Here is a 22,046-nt window from a genome sequence, read left to right on the forward strand (position 1 = left end):
ATACATGTCAAATTTCCACTCTGTCCACAGGGCTGCAGCCAATTCACTTCCTATAATGAGCAACACAAACCATAGAGTTTTATATGTTCCTGAAGACATTTTTTTGATACTATATGTTTTACTTCTTATTTAACAAATGTTAACTTTATCCTTAAAGTACATATTTGGCTCACATATCACATATCCTTCCAAGCCTATTTTCTCCCTTAATATATAAATGTAAGGGTTGCAATGCTTGTTATAATACCATATAATAGTGTCCTATTTGAATCTATTTTTTAATTCCAGTTGAAGGTGTTTTTGCACTCCTAGTCCTTAGCAAGTTAAGATATCTTGTAAAGCTTATACCATTGATAGCAATTGTTCTGTTTGTCCTAAAACAAGTGTAATAAAGCTCCATAGGTAAATAAATTGTTGAACTTCTCACAATCACTTTATCTTATATTCACAGTTTATGAAAATTCTCATAAAGACTATAAAAGCTGTAGAAATCTGGTGTGAAGTATACATGAGCATTTTTAATCATCTGTTATGGATTCACTTTGCATGATTCATATCCCACATATTTCAGTACAGTTTGTACCAAGACAGAAATCAGAAAAAAATCAGAAATCAGCTTTGAAATTTCACCTCCAGCAAGAACAGTCTGTTCCTACTGAACTTTAAGTTGGTCTTCCCTTAAGAACGGTCCCATGGGCTGAAACATAGGTAAGAGCCTTCCAGTTCCTTCTGGAGCATTTGCACATCGGTGTTTGACCTTAGCTGTGTGTATACCAAATACAGGAGACATAGGAGGTCTGGAGCAACATCTATGCAGGGTGCTCTGCATCTCTCTGTGAATCTAACACGCCTTAGTCTTCTCTCAATTCTCTTTCCTGAGTGAAAAATTGGTGCTCCTCTAATCTTGACTATTTCTACACCTTTGAAAACTAAACAGACAATGGCATTTTCCATGAAGACAAGGAACCAGGCTGCTCTCTAAGAGTATTTCTCCCGTATAAGGATAGGAAAATATCAGGGCATAAAGTCAAAGTAGTAAAGATTGTTAGACAATTATTGTGGTTTGTCTTCTCCTCTGGTGTGATTTTTCTGTGTTCCTATTAAGGGCTTGAGCATCTTGGCTTTCAGTATTATGAGGCCAAAGTCCCCAGGAACACACATTATACTTACTTTGTGGCACCAGTGCCCACCACCGACCACTGCCCCTTTACCAAATTGCCAAACTGATCTTGGTGCCCCGTAACGTATTTTCTCATTCTTCCAACTACTCAGATAAATGCAAACTGCTATAAAACATACCATGTAAGTATAACTTTCTGCAGTATTTACACATGCTCAACATTGCTTCTGACAGCTTGCTAATCAGTTTCTTTGCTAAGAAGGATTTTCCTGTCTTTTGCAGCTAACTGCATGAGAAGATAAACTGCACCACCACAGAAGTCAGAGCTGTAGTATTGTGTTACTACTTTATGTAGTAAAGTCTAATATTTAAATATAAAAATTAATTTTTTATGGCAAAGAAATGACACTTAGGGGCTTTACTCTTCAGCTTTATTCACAGACTGTCACTATAGGCTAGAAGTTCTCTCTTCCTATCCTTTTTCTTCACAATGCATCTTGTAGACAGTTAATTAATACTGTTAGGTGGAAATTGAGTCCCTGGCTTTTCAGATAGGTTTTCTGACCCCTGCAGATTTTTAAGATACAATCATGTTTTCCTCAGTATCCGTCAATACAGAAGTAGCTTTTTCCCACAAAGTGCTTTGGTTCAATAGCTACCAGTTTGTTTCCTAGCTGCCAGCCAGAGAGCTAGTGAACAGGTGAGAGCAGGTGAACAACACAACCCAAAGGAGTCACAGACATCCTGTCCACAGGCTTTGCTGTTTCACTGGCAAAGCAAGGCATTACTGCCAACAGTCCTCATATGGCTGAGATTAACCCAAGGTTCCTACACGAGTCTCTCGAGCGTTTGAATTTCACATTCTGATAACCAGTAGCCAAACCTCTGCTAAGTTTTCGCAACAATCCTTGTTTCCGCTAACCAAAGCTGGAAATTAAAAGATGGTTTTTCAAGTGTCTGTGTAAGCTGCACTGTAGTACTGGAGGGATGGAGCTCTTCTGCATGCAAACAGAGCGTGCAGTGCTCAGCCAGACGTGAGTTTTAGCTGAGAAAGAGGAGGCAAATATCCAATGTCTTAAGTATCCGCAGCCCGAAATGGTAGCAGAGGCCAGAATACCCCTGGGGTAGTTCATCCTCCTTCCTGCAGCACCTTGGTCTCATGTGTGCATCCACAGACCGTTGTGACCTGCACCTTTTTTAATGTTCTATGAAGAGGCAGAGGTTGTCTTTATAAAACTGAATCTGTACCTCGAGTCAGCTGCTGGAAGAAAGGAAGCATCTTTTCTCCTGTTGATGCTTTTGAGAAGAGGAATTTTCCTTTGCTATTGCTTGGCAAGGTTACATACAGGGCTACCTCACCACAAGGTTACATGACAAGGTTACTCTTGGACACATTGAAGGCGTTTGCAGCCACAGAAGCAGCCATGCATTTACCAGTATCCACATGTGGATCACCTGCAGATCAAACAGGTTCAAAGGCAATGAAGCTGCTGAAGAGGCTGGAGCACAAGTCTTATGAGGAGCAGCTGAGGGAACTGGGGCTGTTTAACCTGGAGAAAAGGAGGCTGAGTGGAGACTTTATCACTGTCTACAACTCCCTGAAAAGAGGCTATAGCTAGGCGAGTGTTGGTCTCTTCTCCCAAGCAGTAAGTGGAGAGGAGGGTGCTAGCCTCTTCTCCCAAGTGACAGGGGACAGGACAAGAGGGAATGGCCTCAAGCTCCACTACGCGAGGTTCAGGCTGGACATTAGGAAAAAATTTTTCACGGAAAGGGTCATTGGGCACTGGCACAGGCTGCCCAGGGAGGTGGTTGAGTCACCTTCCCTGGAGGTGTTTAAACGACAGGTGGATGAAGTGCTGAGGGGCATGGTTTACAGATTGATGGGAATGGTTGGACTTGATGATCCAGCAGGTCTTTTCCAACCTACTGATTTTGTGATAGTAACTTCTTCTTGTGTCAAAAAAATACCATTTCTTTGATGAAACTTTAGCCTAAATAAAAAATATTCCACTTTTTGTCATAGCAACTACTTGTTGTATCAAAAAAACATCAATTTCTTTGATGAAACTTTGGCTTAAATAAAAAATATTCCACTTTTTATCATAGCAACTACTTCTTGTATCAAAAAAATAAAATTTCTTCGATTAAACTGTAGCTTAAATAGAAAATATTCCACTTTTTGCCATACGAACTACTTTTTATATCTAAAACCACCAATTTCTTTGATGAAACTTTGGCTTAAACAAAAAATATTCCAGTTTTTGTTGTAGCAACCACTTCTCGTATCAAAAATACAATTTATTTGATGAAACTGTAGCTTAAATAAAAAATATTCCACTTTTTATCATAACAACTACTTCTTGTATCAAAAAAATAAAATTTCTTTGATGAAACTGTAGCTTAAATAGAAAATATTCTACTTTTTGTCATAGCAACTACTTTTTATATCAAAAAATCCCAAGTTCTTTGATGAAACTTTGGCTTAAAAAAAAAATATTCCACTTTTTGTTGTAGCAACTACTTCTTGTATCAAAAAATACCATTTTTTGATGAAAATTTTGTTTAAATGAAAAAATATTCCACTTTTTGTCGTAGCAACTACTTCTCGTATCAAAAAAACCCAATTTCTTTGATGAAACTGTAGCTTAAATAGAAAATATTCCATTTTTTGTCATAGCAACTACTTTTTAGATCAAAAACCCCCGATTTCTTTGATGAAACTGTAGCTTAAATAGAAAATATTCCACTTTTTGTCATAGCAATGACTTTTTATACCTAAAAACCCCAATTTCTTTGATGAAACTTCGGCTTAAACAAAAAATATTCCACTTTTTGTCATAGCACCTTCTTCTTGTATCAAAAAAATAAAATTTCTTTGATGAAACTATAGCTTAAATAGAAAATATTCTACTTTTTGTCATAGCAACTACTTTTTATATCAAAAAACCCAATTTCTTGGATGAAACTTTGGCTTAAACAAAAAATATTACACTTTTGGTTGTAGTAACTACTCCTCGTATCAAAAAAACCCAATTTCTTTGATGAAGCCATAGCTTAAATAGAAAATATTCTACTTTTTGTCATAGCAACTACTTTTTATATTAAAAAAACACAATTTCTTTGATGAAACTTTGGCTTAAACAAAAAATATTCCAGTTTTTGTTGTAGCAACCACTTCTCGTATCAAAAATACAATTTATTTGATGAAACTGTAGCTTAAATAGTAAATATTCCACTTTTTGTCATAGGAACTACTTCTTGTATAAAAAAAACCTACAATCACTCGGATTCCATAACGAGATCCGGCTCCTACCGCAGCCCCGCGTGTCCCTCCGCGGAGGGGCTCTCCGTCCCGTGTCCCTCCGCGCAGGCCCCGCCCCGTGGCGGCCATTGGCGGGGCGGGGCGAGGCGAGGCCGGGCCGGGTCGGTCCCGCGGCGGCCCCCATGGTGCCGCGGGCGGCGCGGCGAGGAAGCGCCCGCCGGCCATGGCCGACCAGCTCGTCGTCCTCAACGTGTACGACATGGTGAGAGCGCCCGGGCTGGGGGTGGGGAAGAGGCGCGAAGGCGGTGGGGGGTGGTTCGGTGAGGCGGGGAAATGGCGAACCCGGCGGCGGGAGGGAGCTGGTCCGGCTCTTCCCTCCCTGTTCCCGCGGGAACGGGGTCCGTGGGGCGGGGAGGGAGGAAGGGGATGTCTCCTGCCTTTCGTGTCCCTGTCCCCACGGGAGTGGGGGGTCCCTGGAGCGGGGGAAATAGCGAACCCTGCAGGGAGGCAGCGAGGGAACTTGTCCTGCCTTTCCCTCCCTGTCCCCGCGGGAGGGACTCCCGCGGGGACAGGGAGGGAAAGGCAGGACAAGTCCGTGAGCAGGACAAACGAACCAACCCCCTGCGTGGGGAGAAAACGTGGGAGAAAACGTAGGAGTTTCTTAGTTGCTGTTGTGACCTCCAGGAAAAAGTTTGCCGTGGTGTTGGGCTCCGCTCCCCTGTCGTAGGGGAGACTCTCTCCCTGCTCCTGGTGTGAACGGGGAGGAAAAGGTCCCTGTCCCCGAGCTGCTCTGCCTCCACTGTTAACTGCCCCCAGGGTTCAAGGGGGTAGGGGAGCAGCTGCCTTCCCTGTTCCTAAACACCATAAAAGTGGCTGTTTTTCCAGCAGGATTGCAGCTGGGGATAACCACTCTTTGCAGTTGGTTAGCACTGTGTCAGTAACCTGAGTTCTTTTCCTAGACCAGAATTTTTGGTACAACGGCGACTTGTTAGAAATAAGGGAACCGCTCTAGCTTGATTTGCAGTGCTATGAGCTCACCTTCCCTCCCTCCTTGAGTAATCGTTCTGTCACAACTACAGCCACTGTTGTATTGTCTTATAGAATCATAGAATCACCAGGCTGGAAGAGACCCACCGGATCATCGAGTCCAACCATTCCTTTCAAACACTAAACCATGCCCCTTAGCACCTCATCCACCCGTGCCTTAAACACCTCCAGGGAAGGTGAATCAACCACCTCCCTGGGCAGTCTGTGCCAGTGCCCAATGACCCTTTCTGTGAAGAATTTTTTCCTAATGTCCAGCCTAAATCTCCCCTGGTGGAGCTTAAGGCCATTTCCTCTCATCCTGTCCCCCGTCACTTTGGAGAAGAGGCCAAGTTGTTCAGCTGGAAGCTGCTCAAATGCCATGGTAACAAATGAGGTGTAACTACCTGCATAGAACAGGAGCTGCAGATAAGTAATAGTAAGAAAATGTTATCCTTTAATGCATTTCAATCGCTGGAAATTAGAATGAGTAACTGGTTCTCTGACCATGTTGTTGGTCTGCTGATAGTGGGACAGGACAGTTAAGATGGTAACTAGCTTCAGGTAATTGCGTTTACGTTACTTAGCTTATTTCGCTTAGGCTTTCCTGCTACCACCACTGTTCTAAAGTAAATTTTTGGTGTTGTGAAGGTGTGCGGTGTAGAGTCAGTGAGTGCTGGAGGGGAGAGAAAATACAACTAGTTTGCTTGGGAATACTCAGGCTCAAATGCTAGACTATTTAATAGCAGCCTATAGGGAGATATCTGAAGGGTGAAGGGTCTGCAGAACAAGTCTTAGAAGGGAACTGGGATTGTTTAGTCTGAAGAAGAGGTGGCTGAGGGGAGACGTTACCGTTCTCTGCAACTACCTGACAGGAGGTGGTCTGTTCTCCTAAGTAACAAGTAATTGGACAAGAGGAATTGATCTCAGGTTGCACCAGGGGAGGTTTTGAATGGATATTAGAAAAAAAAAATTTACTGAAAGAGTGGTCAAGTATTGGAACGCTCTGCCCAGGGAAGTGATGGAGACTCTTATCCCTGAAGGTGTTCAAAAAGCATTTAGACATAACAATTTGGAACATAGTATAGTAGGAGTGGTGGTGTTGAGCTGACGGTGGGACTTAATGATCTTAGAGGTCTTTTCCAACCTTAATGATTCTATCTCACTTGACATTAAAATTATGTATGAGATTATATTAACTAGCCAGATTCTTATAATATTTTCTTTCACCCTAATACTTGTCATAGAAATCAGTGTCCCTTTCAAGCGATGTTTTTTTCCTTTTTGTCCCCTCCTGTGTCCTAGTTCTGTTTGTAGTGAGTATAACCTGTTACTTTTACTTTGGTTTTCCTTCATTATAGAGATTGAGAGGAGACTGAAGACAGGAGCAGCCTGTTCACTGTGATTTTTCTTCTGGGAATGGGGTGGGTGGGGAATGGGATTTTTGCTCACCTGTTGGGCACATATGTGATGCTGCTATGATAAAAAGTCAGTGTGCATTATTTATACTAGACTTAAGGGAAGGATGCTCTGTCATGTGCTTATGTATGACTTGTCTGGACTACAGTTGAAAAACGCATGTTGGAGAACCTCTTTTAGCATGAAAAGAGATGGTTTTATATATATTAACTGTACATATTTGTACAGAGAGTTAAGTAGGCCTTCAGTCTCAGGACTCTTACATAAGACAGTATCTTTGAAGTCAAGGCTTGACGCACTTCTGACTCACTTAGGTGGAAGACCCGGTGTTCTCTCAAAGACTTGGCTGTGCAAAGTGTCGCCTGGGCCCAGTTTGCAGGCAGGGTGTGAAAACTTAACAGAATGGACTGTCCCCTCAGTAAGTGCCTGTCTGGAAATTAATTCCAAGGCCTCTGTGAGAAACTCCGCTCTTGCTGTGGTGGTAGCATTGGTGAGGTACGACTTAAGCATGCGTTTCCTTTTTCCCTTGTGATGATCTCTTTCATTCATATGGTTCTCCTTCTCCTTAGATTTCTTTGCTGCAACCCGTATCCTCCTTTCTTTCCTCCAGAGTTGAACTGCTGTGATCAGTATTACTCCAGCCATCCTAGGAAGGCTGACAGTTGGCAGGAGGGGAGGGAAAGAAGAAAAGCAACAGGAAGGTTGTGCTTGTAAAAACTAGTATCATGTTTTTCCTTAAAACTTGTTGGGCACTGATGGCTGCCCTGCTGTGGTCAGTGGGGCTCTGCCTACATCACAAAGTAGTGTGGTCTCTAAAGCCACCATGTGTGGAAGGAACTTACTCACCAAAGAAAGCAAGCGAGCACATTTGTTTGCAGGCGTTTGATCTTGTCGGGGTTGCTTTTAGTGCATTGCTCTGCAGATGTGGTATTTGTTGAAGCTGTACATCACCACAAATTGTATGTAGTGTAAGCTGAGACCAGAATATTCCTGTGTCCTACTTCAGCTGTGTTTGTTGTGTAACAATGTCTACGTTATTTGACCATTAGAGAAACAGATTTCCGTTAAACTGGAGAGAAAAACTGAGGTTCCCATGGTATCTGAAAGACACTGTCAATATTCACCCAGCCTCAAGTGCCTTCTCTCAATGATGTCTCAGTTCATTTTAAACTTATTTGAAGCAGGAGCTTAAACTAAAGCCTCCCTTTCATGTTGCGTAGCGGTTACATTACTGCTTGTAGACAGCCTGCTGAAGTCAATGATACCGTGTTGTCTGGGGAGAAGGGAAGAGTCTTCCATAATTGTTCCTTTGGAATTCTGTTTACTTAACAAATTCTGCCAACTGTATATGGAGGCACTAGCAGGTTCAGTGTTTGCTTCTGACATTTTGTGTTGGTTGGAGGTGGGTTTGGGGGTTTTTGTAGTTGTGGTGCTAGATTGGGTGTTTTGTTTCTCTTTTGGGACAATAGACTACTGTTAGTCACCTGTATGATAGAATCAACGCTAGTGTAATTGCAACAGTTACGTTAAGAGCTTTATTTTAGCCTGAGTGCAAACTGTAGCTTCATTTCCCAGGCAGCTGCTTAGGTATGCAGGGGAATACTAGGTGACCTTGCTGCTGTTGAAATTCCTTACAGGACTGAGTTGGTTGGTTTTGGAGTGTATACCCTTCCATCGTCCTCAGTGCTTGAAAAAGTGAAAGTATTTAAAAACAAAGGGCGAGGAGGTGTGTGTGCTTTATACAAGAAAGCAGACTTTCAAGTACCAGTGGCTTTATGGAGGGAGAGGGGCTTACAGGCGTATTTATGTGCTGCAGTTCATGCCTTTGAAAATCTTTTATGATCATTAAAATGGTATGGTGAAGACTTTGATACATTGCGTTTTGAGAACTGGAGTACTTTATAGTTTCTTTTTAACCAGCTGCTATTTTTAGGAGTCCTAGCTTTTTTGCACCCAGAGTATCATCCTATTTTTTCCCCTTGTCAAATAAGGTTGTAATAATCTAAAGGACTACTGGAAATGAAAGTTCTGAAGAAAATAATGAAGATATTTTTGAAACACTGGCATTAGTGTTTTTCTTTCATTTCACTGACGTGACTTTATTGTGCACACAGAAAAATAGTTCTCTGATATTTTCGTTCCAATAGTTGAATTAAACGTGAATTTCCATTTTACAAGCCTGACAAATTGCAAAATATTGAGGATATAAGATTGTGCTTTCTCTGTGCATCCTACTGTGCCGGAATTTGTATCAGCCTAAATGGAGTGAATCCAGTTTGTGTAACAGGAGCAAGAATGTAGCTTTGGGGGTCAGTTTGGGATTCCAGAACTTATGGCATGGTATTGAACCGGCAAGCTATTTGTACATGTATATAATGTATGTGTGTATATATATAGTCTAATTCACAATCTTTATTTTGAAAGTGATCTATTTCAGCTGTATCCAGATTCATTGTACTTTAAGTTGCATTTGTCCTGCATTTCCTTCTTCAGGGAGATCAGGCATTTTGTTCAATGACAAAATGTGACCAACCTTCCAATAGCTGATCCAGATTAAGTAATAATTAGATATAATTGCTGTTCCTAGAGGGAATGTTATTCTGCCTTACTGAAGTTCTTTTATCTTCAATTAACCTACTCTGTTCTTACTGGAAATATTAAGTGAAGTGCCAGCTTCCTTTAGGCACTTCTTCCAAAGCTGTTAACATTTGTTTAAATTGCCACCACAGCTCAGTTTTTGTAGTGCAGGGAGCCCTGTGTCTTTAGGAGGCACCAGTGAGGAGGAGGGCGTACTTGAATAGCGCTGGACTCGCTGAACTCCTTGTTAGAGCAGCTTTCTGTCCCATTTCTCTGCTTCTGTACAGATTGATGAGAAGGGCTGGTGACCTGCTTTTCTGTCCTCTCCTTATACCTTTCATTAGGTTTCACAGGCTTGTGGGAGGGAAGGAGCGTGGATAATTTTTCCCTTTTTTTGCCTAGTGACAAACTAGGCTTTATTACTTCCATGTCTTGTGTAACTTCTGTTCCATTTTCAGAGAGCAGCAATAACTTGCTTAGTATTAGCAGGTCCAATGTGTAGGTCATTTGAAATTCAGAGACCGGACCCAGAGTTTCCTGACAGAATGATTGTCCAGGAAAGGAAAGGCTGCAGGACCAGAGACCACATTAGAGTCAGTTAATTTAGATACACCTTATCAGGCAAACATACTCTCTTCCTGCACTCTCAGACTGTATGTTGAATGTGCCTACGGTTTTGTCTATAAATATAAACCTAAAATTATTTTGAAATGGTCAGCTGGTGAAGTGTGGGATAGGACTGGCTTCGGAATGGTTTATGGTTAAGTAGCTCTTCTGTTTTCCTGGGGGCTTTAATGAATGGAATTCTTTTTTTTTTTAATTATTAAGTTAGTTGGGTAGTCTTAACATTGTACTCCTTCCCCTCTTGTTTTCTCCCTGATCTGTGTCTTTCTATACAGACTAACTCTAACCCAGTATATTTCTGGATGTAGCTTGATCTGAAACATCTGGTTAGATACCTATGGACTAGCTCCCTTCTGTGTGGTGAAGAAGGAAAGAACTTTAAACACAGTAGGGTAATGATTTAGTGCATTCGTCCATATGCGGCAAGCTAGCATGGCAATGCATTAACAAAGCCAGAAATTAAAAGAAAGCATAAAGTTTAGTCTTAAGCAAAATTTATCCCTATATCTCAAGGATCCTTACCTTTAAATAAATACAAGGAGCAGAATCTGTCTTCTGTTAATTAATGTTGACAAAACTTTTCACAACAGGCTTGTCTAAGGAAGAGAACATCAAAATCTCAGCATCTTGTTATCCAGATAGTAATTCGTGACCTGTGTCTGCTAGCACAGTTGTGAGGTTTTGGCTGGAGAAGTGATGTGTTGATGTTTGGCAGCTGCTGGTAATTGAATTTCAGGGACCATTTACTTTTAGGTTTGGTGGTACTTAGAGTAAGGATGACTGTAAAGGCCAAATACATACATATCTGAAATTTGTAACTTTTGGCTTAACTTGCTCTTTTTGCATTTTAACTTGTTTTGGCTTTCATAAATAGCTTCTCAGCCCAAAGTTTAGAGTATTGTTTTTATTGGGAGAAAATAGATTTCAGAAATGCGTGTTATATGCCATAGTGTTTGTGGAGGCCTTGTAAATTCTGTACTAACTCTAGGTAGCATGTCTTAACAGTATTTGACACCTGTAGCTTTTTACATTTTTATCATCAATTGTGTTGTTTTAATAGTGACTTCACATCAGAAAGCACTTATTATGTCAACAGGTCGTGTGAAGAAGAGAGCTTCTTTTCCTTCCTGTGTGCTAAAGAAATACCAATTGGCTGGGGGTGCTGCCTCCATCTGTATTCTGCCTGCCAGCTGACTTGATGTCTGCTTTGTAGCATCTTTCGGTGGTGCACTTTGGGACTAGATGACCTGAGAGGAAAAATCACACTACTGGAGTAATTGACAAAATAATGTTTTCCTTGTATTTTCCAGGGTTTTTCTTGCAAGCCGATTTCTGTTTCAAGGACACAGCTGAGCCTTTTTTTTTTTTTGAGTCTTTGTTTGAAGTTCTTTTTTAAATTATGTGTCACTTGAAAATTTTTACTGCGTGGAGACTGATATTTTGAGGGCAGTGATATAGCCAAGGAGAGACAGTAATTTTAGAGGTTGTCGCTTTCCAGAACTTAGTGCATCTTTAAGGTCTTGAAGGTAATAGTTCCTGATAGGCACTTGCTGCTGCTGCAGCTTTTGAGAAAGAAAAGAGCAAGCAGTAAGGGAAGGGGTTTTTGGTGTTTTATTTTGTTTTTAAATTATGACTTCCTGATTTCCTTTTGAAATGCTGCTCTTACCTGTTGGCTACAATAGAAGGGATATATTGGAAACAGGTCTCCCATAGGAGAACAGGCTGAGGAAGTTTGACTTGTTTAGCCTAGAGAAGAGAAAGCTTCCAAGGAGAACTTGTAGCAGTACCTAAAGGGAGCCTACAGGAAAGCTGGGAAGGGGCTCTTTATCAGGGATTGCGGGGATAGGATGAGAGGCAATGGTTTTAAACTGGAAGAGGGGAGATTTAGATAAGGTATTAGGAAGAAATTCTTTACTATGGGGGTGGTGAGGCACTGGAACAGGTTCCCCAGAGAAGTCATGGGTGCCTCATCCCTGGAGGTGTTTGAGGCCAGGCTGAATGGGGCGTTGAGCAACCTGATCTAGTGGAAAGTGTCCCTGCCCATGGCAGGGGGATCAAAATGAGATGTTCTTTAAGGTCCCAAACCATTCTATGACCCATGCAGAAGGCGTATATGTGATATACTAAGGTAATTCCAGTCCGTCTTCCGTATCTTCAAGTGTATCTTCTGCGTATATGGTCATAAGCAAAAGTGTGATCATTGCTATAAATGACAGGTAATGTCGATATGTTACAGTCCTGCATTCTAATGTTATTTAAAAAAAAATAAAAAGTGCTCTTGCAAAATTATTGCAGCCAATTCTAGGACTTATCTAAAAGTTTGCAACCTGCGACTTGTTGACAAATCAGAAGTTGATGTGGGTCTCTCCTGGGTTACGGTCTTCTTGGTTGACAGACATTGATAGCGCTAAAACACTGGAGTAGAACCTGATGGAATTGATTCACAGTGTACACTTGGGAATTTTAATGGCACGATCTATACCCATGAAATGGTTTGCACAGTTTCAGTTTGTGGTAGGGTTTTATGCTTTTGATCTAGGGGACAAATACATGTCAGTCTGCTATGAGAAGACAAATCTGTACTGGAAACTAACTAGAGTCCTTTTTGTTTTCTTCTTCCCTTCTAGTATTGGATGAATGAATATACTTCTTCCCTTGGAATTGGAGTGTTCCATTCGGGTATAGAGGTTTACGGCAGAGGTACGTACAAGAAAAAGAAAAATAACAGCATTACTGGAACAAAGAGCAAGTTAAAAACCATTTTTCAGGTAGTGCGGGAAGTTTGGATCCTGAAAGCTGTTCATTGGTTTTTCTCTTAAAGTTCTCATCTCCTCTGTCTCTGGAAAAAATCTTTGATATGAATAATCTGGTAGTTCCCTTGCATTCTTGTATAAAGCTGTGCAACTGTGAAAATGTGTGCAGTTTATTCAGCTAGGCATAGAAATCTTTATTTTAGGTTTTGAAATACCTATTGTTAAAACAAATGTGTGCTTCATGGCTGAGTGGATGAGTCATGTTTCCTCAGCGTTCTGCCAGCACATAGTGCAAGGAGTTAATTTTTAACTACAGAGATTAGTCTTTTGTAGATAGGCACCTGAAGTGCACGCACTTGGGAAAATCTGCCTCTTCCTTATTGGTAGGTTGGTTTGTTTTAAAGAGACAGTTTCTTTAAGAAGCGTTTCATGCATCCTCTTCACTAAGGTACACACGTGTTAGATACAGCAATGCATTCTGACATTGCTAAAGAGATTGTACTTTGGCGATGCCCCTTAGTGATCTGCTCAGGCCTCTTTGAATCCCTGTTGCTGCCAGGTGTCTCTGAGCGTGCTGTAGCATGCGCTCGGGTCAGAGATGATCCTCTCTGGCTGTGTAGTGACAATCTGTGGTCATGGTGTTGCCAAAAGTAGGCCATTTAAAGAAGAAAAAAATCTATGTCCGTTCTCCTTTTTTTTTTTTTTGGAATGTGTTTGGAGGTGAGGGGAAGCAGCAAAAGGTGTGGCGTGCCATCCAAAGACCACATTGCTCAAGCTTATCTTGAACTGTAGATATTTCAGCTACTCTTAAGGCCACTGGGTTTGCAAGTGTTATCGAAGCAACAAATTGACAAAATACAGTGCTTATTGTTAAAACTTTTGTGGATTTCTTTTGTTCCAAACCAGAAAGACCTGACTCTTAATAGGGCTGTGGCTGTGCTAGAGCTGTGCCAAATACATGTGCCTCCCTTCCTGTTCAGCTTTCTCACGTAGCAAGTCACAGCCCTGCTAGAATAATGACTTGCATTTTTCAAAGTACATCAAACTTTATTTATTAACCTGTTGTAAAAAAGATTATCCACAAAACCCAATGCTAGACTTGGATGATGTGTTGCAAGCTTTGAGGAAAGGAATAGTGAAGTCATGCTTAAAGCTTTTTATTGCACTCTGGGTATGGCATGCTGTGTTATCTTACAGATACAGAAGGAAGGAGCTAAAGCACACCGTGGTATTTTCATGTACTGTAAGTGGCTCTACCAGCAGGTGCTACGTGCAGACTTCAGATGCATACAGTTTACTTTCTTGTTACAGTAAAGAGCTTGGGACAGTTGAACTCTTGCAGATCAAGAAGTTAAAAAACCTGTGAGGCCACATATGTGGCATGCTTATTGCCACACTTACAGCTGTAGTGTGTACTGAGTAGAAGCACCATCAGGCCTTTGAGGATGCAGTACTTTGAATCCCTTATTTATAAATATGTAAGTGGACTCTTAAAGACAAGCATGTATAAAGAACATGGTAGGATTTACAGTTTAACGTGTAAATCCTCACTTATACAGTGAAAGCAGTATATACTTACTGTAAAGTTATTCAAGTTAAACCTGTACACTGATGCAGGAAATTTCCTGTCAGTTTTTACTTAGGTGGACTAGTAACTAACAAAATTATTAATTTCCAGCTCTTGCATTTGTTACCCATGTAAATGAGATGTCTGGTTACTAGCTTTAGATCCTTGTGAAGTGATCTTCAAGTCAGTAAACTCTGCTGTTTCTTATTGTCGTTGTATGGCATTTCTGTTAACTCTGAGCTTTTCCTTCCAGAATTTGCCTATGGTGGTCATCCATACCCTTTTTCTGGAATATTTGAAATTTCACCTGGAAATGCTTCTGAGCTGGGAGAAACATTTAAATTTAAGTAAGAAGTATACCTATTTTCTTGCTTTTGAGAAGGCATATTGTCTTATTTTTGAGGAGAGCTGTATTAAGCGGTACTACAGGATTTCTGATTTATTGAGAATTCCTGTATTTTCTTCACTTAGAAATGAAAGATGAGGCGATGAGACGGTAAAGGATCTGCAGCAAAGAACATGAATTTTAGCATACAATTAAATTCTTTAAATGTGTACAAATCACATGGACTTGAGGCTAGTGTTTGTTATTCATACAGTATGTACAATGAGGTTACTTTTACAAGGTGAAATTTTTATTCCAGGAAAAATCTGAAAAATGTTGCTCTTCAAGGTTTCTCCGTGTCTTATTTTCCACGTTCTCAGCGTGATGTCCTTGACCCTTCCCTGCATTACAAGCTCTTACCTGTGCTCAGCTGTCTCTTAGGAACAATGTCCTTTGGAGAGAAGGGGAGAGATGCATCCAGTGTTCCTGAGAATTAAGTTGCAAAGAGCTTAAGTGAACGCTGCAGTTGGACAACTGACAATGAAATCTCATGATAAAGATGGAAGTCGTGCTGCAAAATGAAATAGAAAGAATTTGTTATTCTGGGAAGGCAGAAAGATCTTGCCACATCTGGGGGGTGGGGGCTGGGGGGAGTGATTTTTGAGCAATTTTTGAGCAATTTTTGAACAGTAATCCATCTATATCATGGAAGCCTGATCTACTCTGTCTGTTTCTCTTATAGAGAGGCTGTGGTTCTAGGCAGTACTGACTTTATGGAAGATGACATAGAAAAAATAGTAGAAGAGCTTGGAAAAGAATTCAAAGGGAATGCTTATCACTTAATGCACAAAAACTGCAATCACTTTTCTTCAGCTTTATCAGAGGTAAACAAACATGGAGGCCTATAGAAAGGTGCTTCCCAGGTGGCTGCAAAGTGTCATCTCCTTGTCTGGAATATTTGGCCTAATTTCCAACTTACTACGTCTGTTACCTTGGGCAAATGTCACTGGTTTTCAGGTTTTATTTGTGCTTCTGTCCAAAGCTCAAGATTTTGCTGCTAAAAATGGTAAATGTTGTTGTCACACGTAGTTTGTGTTCAAGTAGGGGCGCGTTCCTAATTGATAGATCCAGTAAATAAAGTATTAACAGGATTTCAAAATAATTTCAGATGCTTCAGGGATTACTTCTGAAGATAGAACTGCATGTTATTTTTATCAGTATTTCCCCACAGAACCATCACACGGAAAATAATTTTCCTGTTATGGCTTACCATTAAAGAATAACAAAGGCATTGAAGTTCAACAAATAATGTTAATCTTCTGCTTGAGAGGCTTTAGTCAAGTTGTTGCTCTGCCAGCCCCCGTGTCCTGGTCATGTATTACAGATACCTGAGTGGTCATGTAAAGTGACTGTGGAGTTAAACGGGCCTTGCTTTTTCCCCTCAGCTTTATTTTAACATGATTGGTTTGTCGATATGGTTGAATGCTTGATCCACTCACATGTGTATCAACACAAGGGAAAGGGTCGGAAACGAATAACCCAGAACAAAGAGGGGAATACAGCTGTGATCTTTATCAATAGTTGGCAGTCTGTGCTTGTCAGAATTTGTTCTAGTGTTTCACTGAAGCTCTTCAAAGTAGGATTGGCTATTTTCTCCATGGTGAATTTCCATAAAATTTTAACTGTCCTGTTTTCAAAATAGTTAATGGCACACTTTGTGTATTGCCTGTGATCTGTGTAGACTGATCTTCCAGTGGTACTGGAAAATTTTATTGAAACTGATTCACATGCAATGCCGGTACAAGTAAGTAGGGTGAGACACTGATAGAGCTGCAGTTGGCATGAAGTCTGGCCTATACAGCCAGGTCTTTGCCCTACTCTTCAACCACATTGTCAGGTTGCTTTTATTTTGTGTCTTGTCCTATTTAGTGTTCAAATTGACTACAAAACCAAGAATACAATTACAAAGTGAAGTGCCACTCAGTTACAACAGACTAATGCTCCCATTAGCTATGATTTTCTCCAGCTTTGCACTGGAGTAGTTCCAGAACTGAATACAGAGGTAGTTAAGTAAAATAGCTCACTCCTTGAATAGTGACAATGAAACCATTTAATAACTGATTTGCAGTACAGATAATTATTTAATGCTGCTTTATATATTTTTGAGAAGTTAAAACCAGCTTTGTGTGGCTATACAGCTGCTCTTGTTCCAGTGAACCTAAGGTCGTATGCTTGGCCTGTGTGCTGTAAGAGTGATGTCCTGTGTGAAGTCCTCGAAGGCTGTCACAGTAAATAGCCTCAGGTGTATGTGTGACTGCATGTAACTGGCGTATTGGCACTGTCTTTTTGACTGCTTTTTTTCAGGATGCCTTTTTGTAACAGTGAGATTTCTTCTGCAATTTCTTTTTCTGAGGAATAAGCGGTGAACTAATTTCTGTGCCTTTTGTAGAAGTTATTCGAAAAGAGTAAGATGGTTAGCTTTTTCGGGACATCTTTTTAGAAGTGTAGAACTGTGTGTCCAACTCTCACAGTGGAAAACAAGTCTCCTTGTGTGGCTCAGGATGTTGCTTTTACTGGCTGAGAAAGTTGTCTTAGAGCAGCTAAATTGAGCACTTCTTGACTGGCTTTTGCGATACATACATCATAAAGCTGCTGTGGCATTTGCTTTTTGTTGACAGTACTGTAGTTATGTTACCGTTGAATCCAGAATACAAATTAATCCTTTCTTTTCTCTCCCCGCCCTAGATTCTGTGTGGGAAAGAGATTCCACGATGGGTGAATCGCCTTGCCTACTTCAGCTCTTGTATACCATTTCTCCAGAGCTGCCTGCCGAAGGAGTGGCTAACTCCTGCAGCCCTTCAGTCTAGTGTTAGCCAGGAGCTACATGATGAGCTGGAGGAAGCTGAGGATGCAGCAGCGTCAGCTTCCTTGGCAAGCTCAGCATCTGGGTCTAGAACTGGACGCCACACCAAATTATAAGTCCTCCTCCAAAGTAGCAAATGGTTTGAGATACTTCAGTTTAATCTCTCCAGCAGCTGATGTCCTGACAGAACATGAGAGCTTACTCTAGAACATTGGTTTTATATGCAAAAAAGCCTCTCAACAACCCTTGTTTCAGCTCAGGATTACTTATGTAGTGAAAAGAATTGCTGGGAGAAAAGGGAAGGATTTTGCGTGAAGCCACCCTTTTCATTTTCATCTGTTTGGTAGACCTGGGTTAACTTAACATCTTGTACAAAGCAGAAGTTAAATTATTTGTTTACAGTATCGTGTACTGCTGTTTACAAGTCCTGTAAGGACTCCTGCCACCATGGAAGAAGAGAAAATTTGAGTTTGATCTAACCGTTGGTACAACTTGGAAGCAGTGGTATGATGCCGTCGATGAACTCTCCCCTTTCTTTTCAAGATTTAAGGCAGGTGAACGTTAAATTGCTGAGATATGCCAGAAATGCTGAATGCTCTATATGTGAACAGGGTACTGTGCACTTAAAGTGGCTGATGTAAACAGGTAGATTCCAGGATGTAGGGAGACTGGTTTTGTCTAAGATCTGTTACTAGAATTATGACCTCTACGTTAATGAAACTGTGGATTTTTGCACATATGAAGGGAAATTTCTATCTCATTAAAATGCACATTGATCCCTTTTTTTTCTTTTTAACTCAGTCATGTAGTTTGCATCCTGTCTTCTGTCTGTATTTACAGTCTACTTCAGCCAGGATCTAGACAAGTGAATGTCATCTGTTAGAAGCATCAACAAATTTTTCAGTTTGCTTTACTTGATTTCAGACTTGTATATAAAAGTTAATACTTGTATTCTTACTTTTTTTGTTTGTTTCACATAGTTTGGAGTAGTGTAATAGAAGCCGTTTATGGCTGGGGAATGGCCTTGCTTTCTGCTGCTGATTTTGCTTCATTTGAGTTTGCAAACATTTGTGCCCTTTTTTTTGAGCTATAAATTACTGCCCAGTTGTGCGTATCTGCACAAATTATAGAGAAATCTTAATTTATTTTCCCCACAGTCTCTATCTGTGGCATTAACTTTCTTGTCAGATGTAATGAAGAAAAACCTGAAAATTGCTTATGCACCTGCGTGTTTACACAGCAGAACCCACTAATCTGCACACATAATTATATCTGAAGGTAAGAGATATTATTTTCTAAAACACAGAATTATGTTTGCTGGTAGATTATAATTAGAGCTAAATTATAATTAGTGATCAGAATATATAATGGAATGCCTTATTCTTGTTCACTTACCGAGACAATTAATGGTTCTTCCAGTCATTAGTGTGAATTAGTGAGGTTTTGTTGTGCATATAAGGATACAGTAGCACAAACGTGAGGGAGGTGAGCTTGTGTGTTTTGTAAGACTCGCTGCCTTAAAGTAACAAAAATCATACCATCCGTAAACTGATCAGCTCACAAAGAAGCGTGCGTTGCAAGAAGTATCAACGATTCTTACAAGCTTTATTATCTTTTCAGTCTGTTGCTGGGTTTAGTTTTTCTGTTAAGTGAAATACTGACTCTACAGTTTCTGCTGTTTAAAAGGAAAAATGTCCTCTTAGGAGGCAAGAATGCTTCATGTTGCAAATGCTTCTAGCCCTGTGTCCTCAGTGCCCTTGAACCTTAGAGGAAGGTGCAGAGGCTGTGCTGTTGTAAGAATTCTTATGGTCGCCAGCTCTGCTTCATGATGGAAACGAGCAGAAGATTTTCTGCTAGCAGTTGGGTTGGATCATTTGTCAGGCAGTTCTTAAGCTTTCACTTATCATCTGCGATGCAGTGTAGGTACAGAGAGATTGACACTTAGGTCTGGGGGGAAAAATCAAATGAGACTCTTTCCAGAAAGAGCAGGATAATAGTAGAAGTCTCTTTAACTGTAGTTTGGTACATGTTTTAATGGTCTCATCTATCAAGTGGGAAATGTGACTGACAAGTCTACCACTAACTACATTCTCTGGTCTCCAGAAGCTGGACATACTGACTCTCCCCCTTGAGTGATTCTTCGCAAGAATCTCCGAATTTGAGTTCTCCGGTTTTGTTTTTTTTTTCTGTAGTGAAAATGAATATGGTGGTCTCCAGTCAACTCTCAAGTATTACAGAACCGAATCTCGCACTACTTACAGCTAAGACACCAGGCTGCAGACAGGTTATTTTATCTCTGCTGTGCAGCTGTGGTAGCGATGTGACTTAAGTCTCCTGGCCAAGACAGGTCCTTTATTTCAGCTCAGGGTTGAGGCCACTGATCTAGCAAACGTACTGTAGCTTTTCCTAGGTTTTAGGAAAAATAAATAGAATTAATTTTCATTGCTACCTAACTTTTATGTACCAAAATCAGCTTTTTAGGCTTCTGATACATCCAGAGCGCTAGGTCACAAATCTCTACACCTTCATGAACACAAACTACAGCATGTACAATGCAAGAACGTGACAGATCACAGCACAGTTTTTATTTAGAACTAAGACTATTTTTTATAAAGCAGACTGGAAAGTTTGTAACAAAAACGTTCATTTTATTGGTAGTGAAAATACTGTCTTATGCTCTGTAATTTTTCCTTGTTTTGTTTCAAAACCATCCATTTAACTCCTGTGAGGAAACTGACACCGGAACCCTGAAGGCTGTTGGGTATCAAAGCAAGCGGTGCTGTAACTTCAAACGCCTGCTGTCAGCTCAGCCTCCGCTGGTTGCCTCCAAGAAGTCACCCTGGCAGTGGTTACTCCGATTTGTTAGCAATAGAGCAAGTTACCTTTCACCAGCATTACTGCCAAGCAGGGATTACTTTAGTCTACTAAGGACCACACTGTGCTAGGACTAGAACACTCCCGATTGCTGTGAGAAAGCTGGACACCTGTGGAGTCTTTTCCATCAAAACGGGTAGAAAAATATCACTACTTCAGGGTTCTGCTCTGTTTACTTTCTCATCCTTGTTTAATTTTCTGTAAGGTAGTACTTTTGATACATATTGTATTCTTTAACTCAAAGTCATTTTATTTAAATGCCATTTTCTGTTCAGCAAGCCAAAAAAATCCGATGTACTGTCAGTGTGCACCAGTAACTTCAGAGTGGCTTGGTAAAAACATAGTTGCGTTACTTCTAAAATTTGCAATGCAATTCTGATCACTATTGATACATGATAATTTTCACGGTTGGAAGTTGGTTACAAGCTGAATATTCACTGATGCATTTTTTGTAAACTTGTATTCAAGTTTACTGTACTACATAGTATTTGTATAAAATTCAAAGAATTTTGACTTTTGTTACCTGTACATGGCAACAAGTTGTCTAGCATCTGAAACTTAAATCCATCAGTTTATTAAAAATACTTTTCTAAAAAAGCAGTTGGCTGTTTGTGTTCCCCTGGTACCTGCAGCTTGTTTGGCAGCACCACCCAAGCTCATCTTTGGTTTGAAAGATACTTCAAGGGAGGGTAAAACTATCTGAGGGCCTGCGGTTATGCCCTAGGCTGTGTTCTGACACAGGCAGCAGGAGCTGCAGTTTGGTTTGTCCAAGGCCTTATTAAGAGCCTCTAGTTTTTAATAGACTAAATATTTGCAGAGTTGTTGTGCTGACTGCAGATGCTGGGGTGTCGAATCCTTAGGATGTGCTTGGGGCATGTTGCCACATTCTACAAATTTGCTCGAAAGCCCGAACCCGTCGTCTGCATTTGCACCAGACGAAGCAGCCACGAGGCAGGTGGAGTCAGTGATGTCTGCACCTCACAGATTCCCATGTGCAGAGCAGAAGGACCCAGACTGCAGTAAAGAAAACAGCAACCCCAGCCAAAGCCACTGCTACCTCAGCTCTGCCCATTGCAAAATACAGGTGGGGGCAGCTTCCAGGAAGGTGATCAATACACAAAACCTACGTATTGTTTGTTTGTTAATGGGTGAGTAGCTGAGCTTAACTGAACTCTTCTGGAAGAAAACAGAAATGTTTCAAATGAAAATTCATTTTCTAAACTGGTTCCTTCAGGCATGTGGGGTTTATGCGGTAAATTTGTCATCGAACAGTCTCTCAATAGGCAAAGCGATTTTACAGCTAAAGGCACCTTAGTCATATCTCTCCCCCTAGAAAAATGCTTTCACAGTGATTCACATAATGCAATGAAAATGGTGACTGGGCGGTTCTTCAGTTTCTCTGGTACTTTGGGTTGGTTTTATCTAAACCAGATTCTAAAAATCCTTTGAACTTTTCAACGTATCGGGGAATTCGTGGCCCTGCTTTGGGAAGGCAGCTCTACTCCGCCTGCAGCTCTGATTCTTGCTGGGCTAGAGTAGGAACCCCGTACTTCTTACGTGATCTGGTCCACTAAAATTAGCATCTCACAAACTAGACCAGGATATAGCCACGAAGAAATGCAAGATTCCTGCACTGGTG

General features: G+C 40.8%; 1 protein-coding gene across 1 annotated transcript; it reads left to right on the forward strand.

The window, feature by feature from the left end:
* Positions 1–4,554: 4,554 nt before the first annotated feature.
* On the forward strand, positions 4,555–20,995 carry DESI2 (desumoylating isopeptidase 2). The gene is made up of 5 exons (XM_069852405.1): positions 4,555–4,644; positions 12,653–12,725; positions 14,599–14,692; positions 15,413–15,554; positions 17,416–20,995. The coding sequence occupies exons 1-5, from the start codon at positions 4,606–4,608 to the stop codon at positions 17,647–17,649; spliced, it is 582 nt and encodes a 193-aa protein (XP_069708506.1). The 5' UTR covers positions 4,555–4,605; the 3' UTR covers positions 17,650–20,995.
* The last annotated feature ends 1,051 nt before the right edge of the window (positions 20,996–22,046 follow it).

The sequence above is a fragment of the Phaenicophaeus curvirostris genome, chromosome 2 (assembly GCF_032191515.1).
Source record: "Phaenicophaeus curvirostris isolate KB17595 chromosome 2, BPBGC_Pcur_1.0, whole genome shotgun sequence".
NCBI classification, from domain to species: Eukaryota; Metazoa; Chordata; class Aves; order Cuculiformes; family Cuculidae; genus Phaenicophaeus; species Phaenicophaeus curvirostris.